This window comes from Dromiciops gliroides, chromosome 4 (assembly GCF_019393635.1).
Source record: "Dromiciops gliroides isolate mDroGli1 chromosome 4, mDroGli1.pri, whole genome shotgun sequence".
Lineage (NCBI taxonomy): Eukaryota > Metazoa > Chordata > Mammalia > Microbiotheria > Microbiotheriidae > Dromiciops > Dromiciops gliroides.
In genome coordinates this window covers 167,316,380-167,337,799 of record NC_057864.1, presented here as the reverse complement: position 1 = coordinate 167,337,799, position 21,420 = coordinate 167,316,380, and the positions used below count along the sequence as shown (strand labels likewise).

Sequence of the window (21,420 nt, the reverse complement as noted above, 5' to 3'; positions counted from 1 at the left end):
TTGGGAGCCAACGAGCAAAGTCAGGTGTTAGCAGAGGGCAGTTGAAGAGGAGAGATCCCTACACATACTAAGTTTGGAGGTGGAAAGTAGGGGAATCATGTAACAGGGATCCTGTTACATTAGAGCTAATAAAAACCAGGTTGTCAGAGCAGGTGATCATATCTGAATACCCACAGGGCTCCTTGGTCCCTATAGTAGTTCACTTTGAGCATGAAGGAAGGAAGGAAGGAAGCAAATTGTATTTCTAACAGCTAGGATTACACATTGGCACACAATCAAGGTTATTAACAATAGAAGATGGTTTTTTGCTTTCAGTCAATACTAGCCATAGATCTGTTTATTTTATGTAACCCTCTAGAGAACACTTGATTAATAAAGTAACAATATAACATTTGAATAGAGTTTCATTCAGAAACTATATACATCTTTGTTCAGAACTAGAGATTTTCTTCCCCCCCCAGGGAACTGCTCTTCCCTTGCCTTTGGCTTCCCTAAAGTTTTTTTCTCATTCTCTATCAACAACCCAGTGGAAACTTAGCTAGAACATATCTGCTTCTTAAGGTAGAATAGACACATACTGTTGCTATTTCTGAAACAATATGAAGGACAGTGATAAAGTATATCTTAAATATACTAATGTTTCATTTTTAGCAGTGTCAACTTCACAAATTAGATATATAATAGATTTAGCATATATCTGGTATATATGTTTATATTAAAACATTTCATTAAATATTAAATGTATTTGTTACTAAATATATGCATTTGAAAAAGCTGAGGCCCAGAAAGGTTAAGTAATATTCCCCAAATTACATGGGTAGGAAGGTGACAGGGGTCAGATTTGGTGATTCTTCTCAATTTATATTGGCTTCCCAAACTGTCCTAGACACACTAAGTCTGCTGATTTGACTTTGTTCCTTCACAATAATGTAGCTGCATTTATAAAATATCACTGCAAGTTTATATACAATAAAGATCCTAATATATTTATCATATTTAGATTTAAAAGAACCACATATAACCTGCCATTTTGGTAAATAATAAATCTCTAGCAGGGGTCCTTAACCAAGGGCATGTGAATGTTTTCTTAATATGTTGATAACTGGATTTCAGTATAATTGGTTTCTTTTGTAATCTGATGTATCATATGCATTTTAAAACATTTTGAGAAGAGGCTGATAGGCTTAAACAGATTGCAAAATGGGTCCATGACACCAAAAAAAAGGGATAATCTCTGCTTTGTGGGAACCTTTTTAAAAATTGGTGGACTTTTTTTAGCCTTGCTATTACTTCCCAGTGACTTCTGACCCCCTCCTCTACTGCCTTCCATCCCCGCCCCCCCTCCCCCCCCCCACACACATACACCTTGCACCACAAAGGTACAGTCAGGCAATACAAATGAACACATTGAGCATAATTGACAACGTAGTAATAACATCATGACTCGTTCTACACCTACAGATACTCCCCCTCTCCCCTTGGTCGAGAAAGAGAGAGGGTTGCTTCATAGTCAGTTTTCTAAAGTATTGGAACCTTTTTTTTAAAAAAAGTGTTATATATTTGAGGGAATTTTGTGTGATTTTAATTTTTCTGTTCCTGTATTTGTTTATTTATTTTCAGGGCAATGACTTGCCCAGGGTCACACAGCTAGTAAGTGTCAACTGTCTGAAGCTAGATTTGAATCCAGGTCCTCCTGAATCCAGGGCCAGCAATTTATTCTCTGTGCCACCTAGCTAGCTGCCCCATTTTCTGTGATTATAAGAAACTAATACTTTCCCTGAATTTATAATTCAATTAGGCATTCATTAGCTAACACTATGAATTTTAAAGTATAAGCATACCTCAGTTTCTTCCCTTGCCTGTAAAATGAGAATATTGGATTTGTTGATATCTCTGGTCTCTTCCAGCACAGATCTTCTAGAAAAATATATGCATCAGTCTCTAGAGTTTCATAAGCAGACTTCATTTTTCAGTAGTAGCCATCTGTAGACAGAAAGAAAATAACAGTTTTCCTTATGCTTAAATTCCTGTCTTAAACTCCTGTTGGTTAATAAAACATTGGTGACAGTAAATCCTATCTTTTTTGTGAGTATACCTTAAAAATTTGAGATCTAAAACTTGGCTTTCATTGGTTTATTCAATGAGCTTTTCTTGAATAACTATAATGTGTCTGTCCTGTACTGTGGGGGACGGAAAACACAAATATATGGGCTGTCATCATCACCATCATCATATATTTTTAGGAATTTACAAGATAATTGGAAAACTATATCATTCAGACACTAAATACAATATTGTATACTGTAGGATAAATAGCATTCCATATTCCCATGTTTCACCCACACCCACATTTTGAAAGGAACATAACAAAATTTTATCCTAAATAAGTAATTGTATGTTTTTCCCTGCTTAAAAAAAAGAGAAAAGAAAACCATGACTTGAACTAGGAACTCTGTGACCAAGTGGGCTTCCCAAGGAAATGAGTTGTTTCAGCTAAAATACATTCTTCTTTAGCAGTGGTTCAAGTGCTCAAACAGCATTCCTTTGTTGTTTAGTCAGAAATGGAATTTTCAAAGTAATAGTGAATGAATATCATAAGCTAATATTTGTACATCTTTTAGGGGAGCTAATGAGAAAGATAGTAGGTTGATAGTAGGGAATAATTTTCAAAAAGTGTCAAGGTAGAAAGAAATTGCACTTCAGATGAGGACAGCAAATTTTTTTGTTAATTTGCCTGATTTTCTGTTGTTCAAATGTGTGATTGCATATTTTAGTTTTTTGTGTGATTTATTTCTTTTATATACTTATTTGATTGTTTTTGATGGTGGTTAAGTTTATTTTTCTTTTTTATGAAAAAGTGTTGATAGGTCAAAGATTTTCTTTATCATTTTTGTGTCATGGACCCCTTGACAGCAGTCTGTTAAAGCTTTATCAAAATGATATTTTTAAATGTATAGAATAAAATGCATAGAATTACAAAGGAAACCAGTTATATTGACACAGTTATCAAAATATTAAGTTAAGAACCCCTGTGATAGATGATTTACTTGAGGTTAAATTCAGACTAAACTCTAAGTAATATGGATTAATTTACAAGAGTAGAGTAAAATTCAAGTTACTTAAAAATGAAACTTCTGGGGGCGGCTAGGTGGCGCAGTGGATAAAGTACCAACCCTGGATTCAGGAGTACCTGAGTTCAAATCCAGCCTCAGACACTTGACACTTACTAGCTGTGTGACCCTGGATAAGTCACTTAACCCCCATTGCCCTGCCCCCCCCCAAAAAAGTATTGAGCAGAATATTAAAAAAAAAAAAAGAATCTTCTTAGTAGTTAGAAATGAAATCACATGGTAGTCATGGGGATAAAAGTTCAATCAATTAGGCCATTCAAACAACTCTAAACCCATCTAATTATATTAACTTTTAGTACATTTCTATCTTTTCTACAAGAATAATATGATATTTTATCAAATACTTTACTGAAAAATAGGTAAATTACAACCAACATTCCTCTGATATACTAGTTGAGCCTATTAAAAAAGAAAATAGGATAAATCTGGCATTATCTGTTCATGATGAAGCTTTGCTAGCTTTTTGTAATCACCACTTCCTTTTCTAGATATCCATTGGCCATCCTTGTAATAATCTGTCCTTGAATTTTTCCAGGAATTGAAGACAAGCTTACTGGCCTATAGTTTGCGGGCTCATAAATTCATCTAGATACTTTCAAGAGTATCTCCTTGTTCAGCAATCACTGGACTTGTTTTTCTCCTTGTTTACCCTGAGTTTCAAACCCTTGGGAAGATGGGAAAGCTGGGTGGTTAAGTCCCTAACCTTGAAGAAATATAAATCATAAATGTAATTATCTTTTAATCAGTTTCATATCAGGGTCATAGCACAGATGAAGACACTTCTAAAACTGTCACCAGTCCTCAATATGGATAAGGGTTATCTATAGTAAGGGAGCTAAAACTAGGGTCATTACCCTCTTGCATCCAGCTTGTCCCAGGGTTAGGTGGTTTAATACAAGAACTTGTCCTATACCACTATTCCCAAGTGTTCACTGTCCCACCATCCAAGAACCTGCCCATCACCAGCCAGCAGGCTCCCTCACCTACCCCATGCCCCATCTTTTTTCCTCCTCTTCCAGCTACCCTGGAGAAAGAGCAACTGTAACAGCAGACTAAGCCAAACCCAGACTCAGGCCCAGCCCAGTACCCTCTGTATAACATTCCTATATAAGAGAAAACAATTCATAGCTCCCTACCCCACCTCTTCTATGATCCGCATCCTCACTCTCTGCTTTCTGTCATCCATATCCCACACCAACCCTACCCACTTCTCTCACTGTGTCCTCAGAAATGTGAGATCCATGATGAACAACCCACTTGATCCTGGACCTCTTGCTCTTACTATCCTCGTATTTATGAGACTATACCCAGGCACACATTACAAGTATTTACTCCTTTCTCTTCACTGCAACTTTCAGACTCACCCTTTACCTCCATTGCTCAACAGCTTTAACACCTTTAAAGTACATTCAAATACATTTGTCTACTTGATACAAATCATGGTGGCTATTGCATACTAATCCCCAGGTCATTGGGAACCTTGCTAACCTCTCCAGATCCTGCCCAAGTCTCACAACTGTGAGAAGTGCAATCCATTTATCTAACTTGATCTGGGCCTTCACTGAAGCATATATTGTCCTTAATCTATCTTTCTAGTCTCCTTGGATCCCCTCCCAGATTGATTCTTTTGAGCTTCAGTTCTTACCTAGCCTTAAATCACTAAGTGTTGCCTCAGTCAAATTGAGACATGGAAAAGACCTTAGCTTAAAAAGGCCAAGGTCTCCCATTGCCTCCAGGATCATCTCTAGTCATCCTGACCTATGTCTTGCTACTGAACTCAGATGACTGGAGGAGAGAGTGAGGCTTATGACTTTGAACAACTGAGCCTCACTTAAATACAATTCACCTGCAAGTTAAGATATCTCCTCTCCCCGCCCCCCCCCCCCCCATGTTATTGGTCCTCTTCAAGAACTACAAAAAACAAACATAGAACCAGTTTGGGCTGAGGGGGCAACTCTTTTGTCCATCTCTTCCTTAGATAGTTAGAGGTGGGGGCAGCTAGGTAGTGCAGTGGATAAAGCACCGGCCCTGGATTCAGGAGTACCTGAGTTCAAATTCGGCCTCAGACGCTTGACACCTACTAGCTGTGTGACCCTGGGCAAGTCACTTAACCCCCATTGCCGCTCAAAAAAAAAAACAAACAAAAAACAAAAAAAGATAGTTAGAGGTGATTGAGGCTTCCAAGCTTGGGATGGGTGGGGGGGTAATTCTCAGTAGGGTGGTTTTGTTTTTCTAGCCAAGATTGCCAGGGGCAGTTGGAATGAAGGAATTCACCTTTATTGCCACAGAGGGGCATGATCATCTACACCTGAAGGCCAACCCTCCTTTTCTAGCTGTAGCCAATTATGACATTTTCAACCGCCCAGAGACCTCTTGTGGGTGCTTTCTCTCCTCTTTGGGGTCCCTGGCCTTTTGGCTGAGATGGCCAGTGTTACCCACTTTATTAACAGTTTATGAGTCACTGTTAATACACTGTTATCTTTCCCTGAAGAAAACTGTGTCTCAGCCTGCTTTTGTTGCAGTTTTACTCTACACAGTGGCCAGAAAGACAGGTTAAAAGGACTCCTAGGGGCAGCTAGGTGGCACAGAGGATAGAGCACTGGCCCTGGATTCAGGAGGACCTGAGTTCAAATCCAGCCTCAGACACTTGACACTTACGAGCTGTGTGACCCTGGGCAAGTCACTTAACCCCAATTGCTGCCTTACCTCCCCACGAAAAATATTTACCAAAAGGACTCCTACTTCAGGGCATCTGACCAGGTTCTCCTTCCTCCACATTGCCCTTTTCCTCCTCGCAACCCTGAAGTCATTATTCCAATCTAGTCCTGCCAAATCACTCTAAATATTGTAGGCCAGGCCTGGCTCAGGATGGTGGCTGGTTCAGGTTCAAACCTGGAATGAAATGAGTCACTTAACAAATATCAAAAGGAGGTTTACATAGCAATGGCTTGAAAGGGGTGTTCACCAGCCATGCAGCACTGATTTGTTTGGGTAGTTGTTCTGTGGCATTTTCCACACCGATATGCTGGTCAGAAGCTATGTCAGGCTTCAGAGAAGATCCTGGTTCCCAACACATTGTCTTTTGTTCTTTGGTGACCTGGAAGCTATGTCAGTAGTTTAATCTTAGTCCCCTGGACCAGTGAAGTCCTTAGGATGATTTCATTACCTTCGGGGGGTGTGTGTGTGGGGGGGGACAGGGCAATGAGGGTTAAGTGACTTGCCCAGGGTCACACAGCTAGTGTCAAGTGTCTGAGGCCAGATTCAAACTCAGGTCCTCCTGAATCCAAGGCCAGTGCTCTATCCTCTGCGCCACCTAGCTGCCCCTAGGAGTCCTTATAACTTGTCTTTCTGGCCACTGTGTAGAGTAAAACTGCAACAAAAGCAGGCTGACACACAGATTTCTTCAGGGAAAGATAACAGTGTATTAACAGTGACTCCTAGCTGCCCCCCCCCTTTCATTACCTTCTTCTTTTTTCTTTTTTTTATTACCTTCTTTCTTTCTTTCTTTTTTTGGTGAGGCAGTTGGGGTTAAGTGACTTGCCCAGGGTCACACAGCTAGTAAGTGTTAAGTGTCTGAGGCCAGGATTTGAACTCAGGTACTCCTGGGCCAGTGCTCTATCCACTGCGCCACCTAGCTTCCCCCTTTCATTACCTTTTAATGGAAAACTAGCTTAGCCTTTGTGGGATAGATGTTGCTCCCATATCACACTGCCATGCACAAAATATCAAAGAATGGGAGGAGGGCCTACAGCATATTTGGTCAATTTTCATAGATTTATGAAAAATCATGGATAAAGTATGGAACATTTCCAGTCCATACTGATGGAGGGAGTACCCATAATAGTGACTTCATTGAAGCCACTGGAATATTTAATGAATACCTAACTTTGAGACAAGAAAAAGAGAGGGGTATACATATAAGCAAATAAAGATAATCTCTCAAGAAGTTTACATTCTAATGGAGGATAACAACATAAATTGGAACTGGAAGGGCGGTTTGTTGTTGAGTTGTTTCAGTCATGTCCTACTTTTCATGACCTCTTTTGGGGGTTTTCTTGGGAAAGCTACTGGAATGGATTTGCCATTTCCTTCTCCAACTCATTTTACAGATGATGAAACTGAGACAAACAGGGTTAAGTGACTTTCCCAGAATCACGCAGTTAGTTAGTAAGTATCTGTGGCTGTATTTGAACTCAGAAAGATGAGTTTTCCGAATTCCAAGCCCAGTGCCCTTTCCACTATGCCACCTAGCTGCCTTCCGGAAAGTATTTGCCAGAAGGAAAATCTGAAAATGTAGGTTGGTACCTACTTGGAGGGTGTCAAGTGCTGAAATAAAGCCATGAGTTGAGGAATAAAGCATCTTTAACTGAAATAACAGGTAGCAAACCTGCCATCTTGGAGGATATCCAGTGGATTTCCCCACTTCAAGACCCATACAAAAGCTTCTTATACCTTTTAGAAGGAGAGGTAGCAGGGCCTGGTCATGAGAGCCCAATGGCCCTTGGCCATCCAAGCAAGGAAAGCCACTTCATTCTGACTGTTTTGCTCTTCCTGCTCATCAATCCCAGTGGAAGAAGGAAGAACACTAAGAGCTGAGATCCAGTTTGAGCTGGGCTCCCCACAAGACAACATCCCTGGGGATGGGGAGGAACCTCATTTTATGGATAAGAAAACTGAGGCCCAGGCAGGTTAAGTGCCTTGATCAGGATCACAGGGAAGATTGGATTTGAACGGTGCCTTGACTGACACTCTTTTCATTATATTACACTTTCCATTATATTACATAGGAGATTGGACTTAATTGGCCAGGCAGCAGAGATCTCCAAGCTTCAATTTCCTTGTATTTATTTATCTGTGTTTATACTATTCCACCAGTAAAACTGAAGCTAACCAAGGGCAAGGACTGAAGGTCTTTTCTCCTTTTCAATATAGTAAGAAGAGATGAATAATAAGTGATGGAGTTGAATTCAAGAATTCCTCTCTTGTCGATTCAATTAATTTGGTGGTGGGGGGACAGCCAGGGCAATGAGCTAGTAAGTGTCAAGTGTCTGAAGCCAGATTTGAACTGATTCAATTAATTTTTAAGTAAATAGCTAAAAGAATTTGTGGGCTATTGAGGTGATATTTTCTTTCACTTTTCACCATTTTAACTCACTCTTGCAATATTCTGAATGTTGTTCTGAGGCAAATAACCCCTTAGGTGTTTTCCAATGCTTGCTTAAATTCTTAGTGTTTCCAGGATGATTTTGTTTGGTTTTGTCTCTAGTGCTGTTAATATGGGAACTGATATGTTGGAACTGGACTGCCATATTACAAAAGATGAACAAGTGGTGGTGTCTCATGATGGGAATCTGAAGAGATCAACTGGAATAAATGTAAACATCTCTGACCTGAAGTATTGTGTAAGTAAAAATGCATTTGGAGCATATGCTTTGGGATAGCATGATTTTAGCATGTGTGAAGTCCATTAAGCAGCGAATGGGGCAGGGGGGGTGGGGGTGGGGGGATCATCTGGAACTTTTAAACACTTTGTCCAATAGGAACTTGTACACTTAACTTCCTGCCAAACTGGGCTAATGCTTGTTTCCTGAACTTAACAGGCCATTGATAGTATCTTTGTGTTTACACCGTCATTTGTCACTTGCACTCAGTGCCTTCCTTCCTCATCTTTATGTTTTAGAATCTCCCTCTTTCTTCTAGATTCAGCTTAGTTGCCATGTCCTCAGCAAAGGCTTTCCTGATTCCCCTCTGACAGGGTGGGGACTGTCTGTATCTTCAGTATCTCTCCATATCTGGCTAAATGCCTTAATAAATTCAGCCTGTTATGATTAAGAAATCCTGCTTAATGCAGAAGATAAGATAAAATTAGAGAGGTCTGTAGCCTCAGGGAACACAGCCTAAGTAGGAAGGGGGTAGTGGGATGAGATGTGTATTGTTGATTAACATAAAGTAGGAGGGGATTAAGTGGCTTGCTTCAGAGCTAGCTGAATGACTGGAGGAATTTAGGAAGGGGATGGGGTAATCTTGATCTGGGAAAAAGCATTGCATGTGAGCCTGGGTGAAAAGGTTGGAAAAGGATTTTTAAACACACACACACACACACACACACACACACACACACACACACACACGCATACACGCACGCGGGAAGGTGAAGAAATCAGTAGATGGCAAAGAGTTAAGTGAAGCTGGAACACAGAATGTGAAATAAAATGGCAAAGCTCAGTTGAAGTCTAGTTGCTGGGGCCCCTGATCACTAGGTAAGGGGTTTAGATTTTCATCAGTAAGCAATAGAGTTATAGAAGATGTTTGAGCAGGAAAGGAACATGGTCAGAACTGTGCTTTAGCAAGATATATTTCAATGTGAAGAGAAAAGATGGATTGGAGAAGGAACTGGAGGAAGGAAAACAGGAGAGTATTATATTTGCCTAAGTAGTTAGAATAAGAAGGGATGAAGGTTTGAGGGTATTGTGAGTGGATAGGAGAGGACAGATGTTGGAGCTATTGTGAAATTTGAATCGACATGATTTAAATGTACCTGATGGGGAGTAAGGAGAAGAAGCAAGGATGATTCTGAAATAAATTGGAGTGACCAAGATAATCCATGATACCATTGTAGAGGAAAAGCATCTTCATTCTGGAAATGTGCCCCTTGACTGAAATACTCCTCCTCCTCCCTTCTGCCCCCTCCCCCCATTCTGCTGTAGACTGAATAACAAAACTTGACTCAACTACCTCCTTCCTACTTAGGCTGAATACATAAAACCTTTCTGTAGACATACTTTAGCTGTTCTCAATCACACGAATGTCCTAAATGTTTTACCTAACAGAAAACTAGGGACTTTCCAGAACAACTCTCCCCTAGGGACAGGCTGTATCATTCAAATGCCACAGGATGTTGCTTATTGTGTATTCTAAGCTGCATGTTCTGAAAAAGCCAAGCCTGTACCCTAGGATGCTGATATTGCTACCCATAAGCAGTCTTCCTTATTCTTTAGTAAGCTAATAGAATGAGTGCTGGTGGAACCATCCAAGTGTGGATACCCAGCAAATAAATAAATAAATAAATATATATATATATATTCCCCACCCCCACCCCCCTCGGGGCAGTGAGGGTTAAGTGACTTGCCTAGAGTCACACAGCTATTGAGTATCAAGTGTCTGAGGTCAAATTTGAACTCAGGTCCTCCTGCATCCAGGGCTAGTGCTTTATCCACTGTGCCACCTAACTGCCCCTCCCCAGCAGATAATTGAAAACACTGGTTATGGGCTCAGAGGAGAATTTGAGGCAAGAGATACAGATGTAGGAATTATTTGCATAGAGGTAATATTTGAAGTTCTTGTGGTGGGTTGCCAAAGAAGAAAGTGTAGAGAGACAAGACTGAGGAGACAGTCTATGGAGGTACCCACACTTAGGGTGCAGGAAGAGGAACATGAGAACTAAGGTCATTGGGTTTGTTAATTCAGAACGCATCAGAGATCTTGGAGAGAGAAGTTTTAGTATGGAGGAATAGAGATGGAATCTAGGTTTGGGGGGATTCAGAAGTAAATGAGTTAGGAGGAAATGGAGGCAGTTGATGTGGGATAGAATTTGGGGTTAAATTGATTGTGAGTCGTCCCAAAAGAATTACAAGACTCAGTGACTCAGTTTCCCAAGTTTTATTGCAATACTGTGAGTGACCACAGGGAGAGAACCAGAATAGTAGATAGGTATCTCAAATAAGGAAAGGAAAGACAGTTATATTTATAGTATGGATAAATTGATTATCAGTCTCATTATAATAATCTCCACTTTGGGGAGGTACAAGGGAAGGCCTGTCCTACTCATAATATTCTCCTTGTTGGGGTGGTACAGGGGAGGGCTTATCCTAATTTGGAGTTCCTGGGGTCCTAAGCCAACCCCCAAGGCAGGTACCTTTTTCAATGGAGGTGTGTTTTGGGCGTTTACTCATCATAAGGTGAATCTGGGGACAAATTTGGCCTTTTCTAAGCATGTCTGTTTCTGTTTCCCATGGCTAGTTTCACATTTTTCATTAGAATTTCTATACCCTGTCTTGTGTCTTATTGTTATCTGACCTGACCCTTTATGGTCCCGTTATGGATACTGATCACTGTGGGTAAGATAACCTAGCATCCTGACTTGTAAGTTATCCATTAACTGGGGTCTAACTCCCTTTTGGAGCTAATATCTGAATTAGAGCTTAGACCTTAGGTTTTTCTATTAACCCCTTTTTTGCCTCCTACATCACAGTGAGTGTAGATCAGACTTTTTAGAAGTTTGGCCTGGAAGGGGGAAATGAAAAAACAGAAGATACCTTGAAGGGATAATTGGGTCAAGGGAAGGGATTTTCAAATTTGTTGTTTATAAGACAGTGTAGACTTCAGCATGTTTGTAGGTTAAAAAAGAGCTAGGGGGAAAAAAGAAAGAAAAAAAAAAGGGAAAAAAAGAAGGAGCTAGAGAAGGCAATGGAGCATAGGATGGATGGTTGACTTTAGCAAGGAGGTGGGCCCCAGAGTAGAGGGAACAAGGAGAGAATGGGAAAAGGCAAGAATGGTAGAGCTCATATTGGAGGAACTCCTCAGGCTTCTTGGTGAAATAGGAAGCACAGTCATTTGGAAAGGGCCTTGAGAGAAAAGGTTTGGAAACAACCCAGTAGGTGATGTGATAGGAAGTCAATAATATAGAAGATTGTCACGTGGCAATGAAGCCTTCCTTGAGGTTTGAAAGCTTGAACCTAGTATGTAATGTACTTAGCTCAGTTTCAAGCCTTTCTCTGGCATCTCTCTAGGGTGTAGGAGTAGAGAAGAAAGATATATCTATATCTATCTGTACTATCTGTATCTACCTATCTTCTAGCTTTCCACCTCTGCCTCTAAAGGACCAAATAAATTTCTTTGTAAAACTATTTCAGATTTTAGGATTCCTTTTCATGACTAACACTAATCCCCACTGTGAGTAAAGCCCACTAGATATAGCTATAGCTATAGCTATAGATATAGATATAGATACACACACAAATGTGTGGAAAGCTGGTCTCTGCAAGGCTTGCTTTACATTGGGTTTTAGAGGTGAGTACTAGCACTGGAACCCCACTGTTAACTTAATAGCCTTGATAGCTGTTTTGTAGAGAGGGTGGTTCCCTGGCAAGGTCCATTGAGATGTATATTAGCAAACATATACATTCAAATTCGGGAAACCCAAAACTTACCTGTGGACCCTATACCTTGGCTGGGATCCAAGCATTCCTGCTGCCATCCCAGCTTGGGGGGGGGTGCTTGTCTGAGTTCAGCCAACTTATAGCCACACAACAAATTATGGTCAAAAAATTTTAACAAATAAGATTTTACGAACAAATATAATAAAGTTTTTCCCTACACTAGTGAGGTAGGAATAATGGAAGATTAAAATGGCAGAGAATGAAAGATGAGGAGAATACCACTGAAATGGCTGACCCTGAGGACAGGGAGAGAGCCGTCTGCTGAAACTGCTAGATTGGGAATTAGAAAACCTGCCCTGATGTTTCTTACCTGAGTGTCTTTGGACAAGTCATTTAATCTTTCTTGGCCTCAGGAAGGGGCTTCACTAGATGCCTTCTGAGTTTCCTCTAACTCTAAATCTCAGATCCTAACATCACGAAAGGGAAAATTAAGCCCGGGATGGACCAGAACACAGAGACTGATGGTTATGATGACTTTGGAAGAGGCTGTTCAGGATAGCTGGAAGATAAGTTCTTTTGATGAGTAGTTTCCAGTGATGGAAAGGTCCAGGGTTGGCACTATTCCGGTGACTGATGAAAGTGGAGGGGAGAATGGGAATTGAGGTTAAGGAGCTGAAAGTTCAGATTGTTATGAAGCTGTTATGAAGTCGCCAAGAACAGTGTTGGAACAGGAATGAAAATGTGTCGGTAAGGAAGTTGATAAAGTTGTCAGAAGAATGTAGGAGAATGTCATAGAGGTAGATAGGTGTTAGAATTAAGAATCCAAAATGGTTAATTTAATCAGACCCTTGTGAACTACATAGGTTGGGAAGGTTCTTGAGTGACCTTGATCATGTTAGAACAAAGGTCTGTAAATAGGAGTAGGAAATAATATGTAACTGACACCTCTTCCTGGTATCCTAGGTTTAGTGAATGCAGACTCCTGAAAACAAATAAATAATTCAGTGAAACTTGCCCTGTTTTCTAAAATCATATTTATTTTTTAAAAATTGTTTTAAAATAATTTAATGAAAATTACCTTGTTTTCTAAACTCAAATTTATTTATAACTTCTTTATCTAAGTGTTTGTTACATCCTGTAGTAAACAATCAGATGAAACTTCTTATTAATTTTAGTTCTTAATTGTTAAAAAAAAACCCCAACTTTTAACAGTACTGTCAAATCCTGAAATAAAGCCATGAATTGAGGAATAAAGCATCTTTAATTGAGATATCAGGGTAGCAAACCTGCCACGTTGGGGGATGTGTAGTGGGTTTTCCCAACCAGAGACCCATGAAAAAGTTTTTATGGTTTTAGGAGGAGATAAATGAGATAGCAAAGCCAGGTCATAAGACACCAGTGACCCTTGGCAATCTGGGCAAGGAAAGCCACCTCAATCTTAAAGATAGGAATGTAAGGACATTACTGAAATTCTGATATTAAAAGGATCATTTAAGGGAATGGCAGTCCATGTCTGTTTTTAATTTCTGTCCTTATACTAACCATTTTCTGTCAGTGCTATAGATTGTTTTCAGTGGTAGACAGAAGTAATCTTTAGGGAAATTTTGCTGAGAGATGCTGTGTACCAATAAATATCATTTATTAAAGATTTTTCATATTTTCCTAAATTACCCTCCATTGTATTTGAAGACAAGACTAATTGTTTCTTTTTCCTAAAGCTAACATTCTCTTTATCTTTTAAAGGAACTCCCACCTTACCTTGGCAAATTGGAGGTAACATTTCAAAAAGGTAATACTTTCTACTGTCATCTTAAACCCTTGTTTCATTAATGTCATGGGGTGGGGGTGGGAGGTTTGTGGTGGTCCTTATGTATTCCTCAATAAAGATTTACACTCTTGAACACTGTCCAATTAGAATTTAAAAAAAAAAATTTTTTTTTAATTTGGTGCTAGGAAAAGTGATTGAGTAGGAAGTGAAAGACTTCTTCACCTCTCAGGGAGGAGGGCTTAGAAATATTCTCCTCCCCTTAGAACAGGGGGAAAGCTTTTATAGAGGATAGATGGGGTGTCCACTTGAAAACTGGAAAGTTCCCTTTTGGGGTAGAGTTGGGAAAGCTTGGATGCTTGTCATATTCCTGAGAGTCAAGGAGTATTTTTTTGAAATGATGGTCCTGACCTTTGGGGTTATCTCTCTCTCCTGGCTCTGGATCAGGTAGTAGCCACACCTAATTGACTTTCCTTCTATAGAATCTTTTCTCCCCTTAATTCTTGTTTTTTGTTTTTTTGGTTTTTGTTTTTTGCGGGGCAATGGGGGTTAAGTGACTTGCCCAGGGTCACACAGCTAGTAAGTGTCAAGTGTCTGAGGCTGGATTTGAACTCAGGTACTCCTGAATCCAGGGCCAGCACTTTAACAACTGCGCCATCTAGCTGCCCCCTCTCCCCTTAATTCTTAGGTATGTCTGTCTTGATATCTAGTAGGTCAACCTTCTTGAACATTTTTATTTATACTTTTGAGTTGCAAATTTTATCCCTTCTTCCCTACCCCCGCCCAGGCAGTAAGCAATCGGATATAGGTCATATATGTGCAATTATGTAAAACATGACCCTATTAGTCATTATATACAAGAAAACTCGAATAAAAGAAAAAAAATGAAAGAAAGTGAAAAATAGCATGCATCAGTCTGTGTTCAATCAATATCAATTCTTTCTTTGGAGGTGGACAGTCTCATTAGTCCTTTGGGATTGTCTTGGATCATTATATTCCTGAGAATAGTTAAGTCATTCATAGGTCATCAAACAATATTGCTGTCACTGTGCACAACTTTCTCCTGGTTCTTTTTACTTCACTGTATATCAGTTCATACAAGTCTCTCCAGGCCTTTCTGAAATCATCCTGTTTGTCATTTCTTATAGCACAATAATATTCCATCACCATCATATACCACGGCTAGTTTAGCCATTCCTCAATTGATGGCCATTCCTTTGATTCCCAATTCTTAGCCACTGCAGAAAGAACTGCTATAAATATTTTTGAACAAATGGGTATTTTGCTCTTTTGGGAAATGTCTTTGGGATGTGTCTAGCAGTGGTATTGCTGGATCAGAGGGTATGCACAGTTCTGTAGCCATTTTGGCATAGTTCCAAATTGCTCTCCAGAATGGTTGGATCTTTTCACAACTCCACCAACAGTGAATTCGTATGCCAGCTTTCCCACATCCCCTCCAACATCCAGTATTTTCCTTTTGTGTTATAGTTGCCCTCATTGGTCAATGTAAACTTTAATAGTCCCTTGATTCCTCCATAGTCTGTCCTGTTATCTGATAATCTTTGTTTTTGCTTCTCACAGGAGAAACTTCTTCTAATTTATCCTAAGCCCCACGTAAATTATTGTGTTGTTTTGTATCTAGAAACAGAAACAAATATTTGCTCAGTAGTGACTCGACTCTAGTAATATAAATAAGTTGTCAGTGACTTTGGGTGGAGCCTCATGGGTTGGCTGATTTATTGAACTGAGATCTCTGGATTCTTCTGACTGAAACTTCCAGTTTGTCCAAAAGTAATTAAGCCCAGAGAGAATGGGTTCATTTTATCCAAATTTGCCTAGGGATTATTGTACCCACTTGCCAAATTTATTACCTCATAGGGAGGAATCATAATTGTCAAATAAACTGAATGTTATGTTGGACATTCAATGCATTCTCTTCCTAGCAGGAGCATTTTGGGAGACTAAATTGAGATCCGTCCACAATCACATATGTATGAAACATGTGCTGGGCACTGTACTAGGCCCTGAGGACACATGAATGAAGCAATGTCTACCCATGAGGAGCTTAGATTCTAATGGGAGAGACTATGAGCACATATAAAAATATATGCAGAACAAACATAAAGCAAATAAATAATTTTATATTCAAAGTAATTAGTATAAAGTAGTTTGGAAGGGAGGGCACTAGCAGTTGGAGAAACCAGAAGAGGCTTCATGTTGGAAATAATTCCTGACTTGCATTTCCCTCCACCATCTCCCCAATAAAAATGTGTTTGTTTATAAGTTCTAGTATTCCTGAGAACACAGAAAAATGATTAACAAATTATAATAGAAAAATAGAACTTTTAAGATTTAATTATTTTAAGGGGGTGGCTAGGTGACACAGTGGATAAAGCACTGGCCCTGGATACAGGAGTACCTGAGTTCAAATCCAGCCTCAGACACATGACACTTACTAGCTGTGTGACCCTGGGCAAGTCACTTAACCCCCATTGCCCCACAAAAAAACCCCAAAATATTTAATTATTTTAGTGAACATTGTCACAGAAGAAATGCTGAATAACTGCAATATATTCTTTATTTTGTGTGTGTGTTCACTTGCATATTAACAAAACACCACTATTCTCTAATGCAAACTTCTTGAGGACAGGAATTTATTAAAAGTGAATAAAAGTGGCAGCTAGGTGGCCCAGTAGATAGAGCACCGGCCCTGAAGTCAGGAGTACCTAAGTTCAAATCCGGCCTCAGACACTTAACACTTACTAGCTGTGTGACCCTGGGCAAGTAACTTAACCCCAATTGCCTCACTAAAAAAAAAAAAAAGTGAATAAAAGAGGGGCAGCTAGGTAGCACAGTGGATAAAGCACCGGCCCTGGATTCAGGAGTACCTGAGTTCAAATCTGGCCTCAGACACTTACTAGCTGTGTGACCTTGGGCAAGTCACTTAACCCCCATTACCCTGCAAAAAAAAAAAAAGGTTCTATCTCTTTGGGGGCAGCTAGATGGTGCAGTGGATAGAGCACCGGCCCTGGAGTCAGGAGTACCTGAGTTCAAATCCAGCGTCAGACACTTAACACTTACTAGCTGTGTGACCCTGAGCAAGTCACTTAACCCCAACTGCCTCACTAAAAAAAAAAAGGTGAATAAAAGAAGGGCAGCTAGGTGGCACAGTGGATAAAGCACCGGCCCTGGATTCAGGAGTACCTGAGTTCAAATCCGGCCTCAGACACTTGACACCTACTAGCTGTGTGACCCTGGGCAAGTCACTTAACCCTCATTGCCCACCCCCCCCCAAAAAAAAAATTTTTTTTAGAAAGGGAATAAAAGTTTGTGTCTCCTTCAGGACTTAAAACTGTATTTTTCTTCATGAAATGTTTTCTGGTTCCCAGACAGAAATGTGAAGTTCCCTCCTTTGAAATCTGATATTAGCGGCAGCTAGGTGGCGCAGTGGATAGAGCACTGGCCCTGGAGTCAGGAGTACCTGAGTTCCAATCCAACCTCAGACACTTAGCTGTGTGACCCTGGGCAAGTCACTTAATCCCAATTGCCTCACTTAAAAAAAAAAAAAAGAAATCTGATATTACATTGAAATTCTTTTATTTACTCTGTTTTATATCCATTTGAGTATGTCTTATCCTTGTTCCCCTATTAAATTATAAATTCCATGAGGAAATGGATAATGCATTATACATCTTTAGATATTACTTGAGTCCTGACACTGTGCATTCATTCCACATAATCCATGCTCAAGAAAAGCTACATGAATTTTGTTATTCAATTGAACTTCAGATTTCAAAATCACAGTCACCCTAATAGCAGTATTTTTTTTTTCTTTGACCTGAAGGTTCCAGATTTTGGCTATGTTGTTCCTAGGAGTTATTATTTTGAGGTTTCTTTCAGGAGCAGAAAAGTGAACTCGTTCTTTTTTCTCTTTACTTTTTGGCTCTAAGAGACATAGGTTCCAAGTAGACCTCTCACCTACATCTTTTCACCTCATCTGACTGTTGGATGCTTTGCTGAAATCAAAGTAAATCATATTTATATCATTCTTCTGATCTCTACCAGCCTAGAAACTCTGTTGAAATAGAAAATGAGATTAGTCTAACTTGAACAGTTTTTCATGAAGCTGTGCTGGCTTACCTTATTTCTTTCATAATTTCTTAAATTATGTTATCAAGGCTCCTTTTTTGGTCATGGCTTTCAGGTAATTTTAAAATTGAGATTCTAAATGATCTCTTCTTGATCTGTTTTGCAGGTTAGTTGCTATCGATATGAGATGCCTTATATTTTCTTTTTTAAATATCTTTTGATTTTGTTTTTTTTTTGTTTTGTTTTGGTTTTTTGCGGAGCAATGAGGGTTAAGTGACTTGCCCAGGGTCACACAGCTAGTAAGTGTCAAGTGTCTGAGGTTGGATTTGAACTCAGGTACTCCTGAATCCAAGATCCGTGCTTTATCCACTGCACCACCTAGCTGCCCCCTTGACTTTGTTTTAATACTTCTTGTTTGGTTGCTATTTGGTGAGTAAGGTTTTGTACTTGTGCCAGTCTGTTAATTCTCTTTCCAAGGCTCCATACCTTTAGTTTCTTTCCTCTGTCACTTGTTTCATTTTTCAAAAACATCATTTTTATTTTCTAAGAATTTTATTTTGATCTTAAGGGCAAACCAGGGGTTTTTTTTTAGGTTTTGCTTGTAAATATTTTGGAGTTATTTTCCTCATTAGAGTTTATGTCTTAGGCTTCCCTGAGCCTTGTAATAGTTCTTTCTTTTTTTCTATAAGCCTTCTTCTAGTTATCTGGTCTGGTCAGCCTGAAGTTGCTGGCTTAGCTGGGAACTCTGGGACCTAAGTTTGTCATCCCAGCCCTTCTGAGAGACCTTCCTCTGGTGCTGCTTTCCTGACTGAGGGACTGAGCAAAATCTGCTCTGGGAGATCTCATGGAAGGAGAGTCCCTCAGATCTTAAACTGCTGGCCCATGCTGGGGCAGAATCCAACATCATCTTTAACATCTCTGAGATTTATGTAGGCTTAGCTCAGAGCTCTGGGCACTGAGTTTGGGCTCTTGGCGCCTCTAGGAATACCCCTAGGTATTGGCCTGAACCTGGGGTTCAGTCTAGGATCTGCTCTGGGTGTTTTTGAGCTGTGGGCCTATCTCAGAGCCCTGGGTGCTGATTCTGTGATCTTGGCCCACCCTTGTTCCTGTGCACTGGCCTGTAGGTTAGATCTGTGTCTGATTTATTCGTTTTTGATTCTCCAGACATAAGAAAATGGAGGAAAATATGAATAAAGCAAATTAAACCTAAAAGTATGCTCATTTTTTGCTTTCCCAGAAATCAGTTAAATTTTTTTCCAGTGCACACCCCCTGCAAGTCCCACCTTGGGCAAGCTACCTAACCTATTCTCCTGGTTGCTAGTTTTTCCTTTAGATCTAAGATTTTTCCCATTTAAAATGCAGCAAGAACTTTTAACCATGAAAATCCAATTAAAACTAATATTTCAAGTTTAAAATTTCATGATAGAATTCTAGAATAAAAAAGACGTAAACCACAATTTCCCTCTATGAAGTCAGAAATAGAAAGCTTGTTGCAGGTGGTTTAAACTTGAGAAAACCATTTCACTCCCTCCCACCTGCCATCCTGTCCTCAGGCTAATCCTTTTATAATTCAAACCACTAGCCCCCTACAAAGCACCATGTGGAGCTAAAATGTGGTGTGGGGCTTTGACTACCACCTAGGGCTGAAGCCCCTGGAGTCTGAGCAGTTTCCTGCTATCTTTTCTTTCTGAACCTCTGTTATCCACCTCTCTATTTTGTGAGGGTCAGATGAGGTGAAGGCCCTTTGCTAAACATAAGGCACAATCTAAATGTTAACTGTTAAATAGCTGAGGGCAAAGTGCAGATTACTGGGGCATTCCACCTAGGGGCTTCCCTCAAATCTGATTTGTTGTTCAGTCTGTTGTTGAGCCTTCCTGACTCCACGCCTGTCACTTTATCCACTGTGGAGCCTAGCTGCCTTAATAAGGTCTGCATCGTGCATAAGCATCATGTGCAAATGAGGAATCTACAGACCAGTTAAAATAGGGGTAACCACAGAGGGAAAACACTAAGATTAAGGAGGACTGGGAAAGGCTTCTTGCAAAAGGTGGGACTTTTAGCTGTGACCTGAAAGAAGCCAGGGAACCTAGGAGACGAAGATAAAAGGGAAGGGGAGAGCATTCCAGAAATGGGGTACAGCCAGCACCTTAGGAGTAGAGAGCAGAATTCATCTAGGCCAACTTACCTCCTTTCTTTCTGTATCCTTTGCTAGCTTTTTGGGCTGTCGTTATAGCAAGGAACCTAACCATTTTCTCAACAGTTTCAACTCCATATAAGCCTTTTCTTGTTGTAGTTGTATCATTTCTAGTTCAAGGACCATTCTGCTTAGCCTAAAAAAAAAATTAAAATAAGTTGAGTAGCCCTGCCTTTCCTCATTCATTATTCATCCTCCCTTCCCACTCCCCAGATCTCTAGTGCTAGTTCTGTCCCTCTTTGTTCCTCTTTTTCAAACTTAAAGAAAAAAAACCAACAGTTTCCTAACCAGCTTTTGTGTTCGTGACACTGTTCTGATCTACCCCTGCTTTCATATATATATATATATATATATATATATTTTTTTTTTTTTTTGGTGGGGCAATGGGGGTTAAGTGACTTGCCCAGGGTCACACAGCTAGTAAGTGTCGAGTGTCTGAGGCCGGATTAGAACTCAGGTACTCCTGAATCCAGGGTCAGTGCTTTATTCACTGCGCCACCTAGCGGACCCCTCTTTCATATTCTTAATGTCTTCTAAAACTCTTTAAGTTGGTCTTCAAATTCCTTGTGTGTCCACTTCCCTTACTTAACTCTCCTAGATTTTCTGCTGGCCTAGACAGCTTTTAATTTAACATCTACCTGGGGGCAGTTAGGTGGTGCAGTAGATAAAGCACTGGCCCTGGATTCAGGAGGACCTGAGTTCAAATCTAGCCTCAGACACTCGATACTTACTGGCTGTGTGACCCTGGGCAAGTCACTCATTGCCCTGCCCAAAAAAAAAATCACTTAATTTAACATCTACCTAATTTGAACACCTTTTTCTTCCCACATACCTCTTCTCTTTGATGGACTACTGAGGTTAATGCCCTAGCCATTCTTGCTTATTTAATCTTTTTCTGATTCACATTTTTTTCCCCTTCCTAATATCCATCCTGGATTGCACCTTACTTCAGGTTCTAGTAACCATTGTTTACATCCTGTAGGAATTGTGTTTGGTTATCATGCTGATTTTATATTATCTATGTCTATGGGATATCAACTGAAAATTTAAATTGAAGGCAGCTAGGTGGTACAGTAGTTAAAG

At 39.9% G+C, this 21,420-nt stretch overlaps 1 protein-coding gene across 2 annotated transcripts in view; it reads left to right on the top strand.

Moving 5' to 3' along the window:
- Window positions 1-21,420, top strand: part of GDPD1 (glycerophosphodiester phosphodiesterase domain containing 1) — a 67,331-nt gene that overhangs the window by 33,407 nt on the left and 12,504 nt on the right. For both annotated transcript variants that reach the window (XM_043964005.1, XM_043964004.1), the window contains exons 3-4: window positions 8,398-8,533; window positions 14,033-14,078. In XM_043964005.1, coding sequence (XP_043819940.1) covers window positions 8,398-8,533; window positions 14,033-14,078 — 182 coding nt within the window. The remainder of the gene's footprint in view (window positions 1-8,397; window positions 8,534-14,032; window positions 14,079-21,420) is intronic.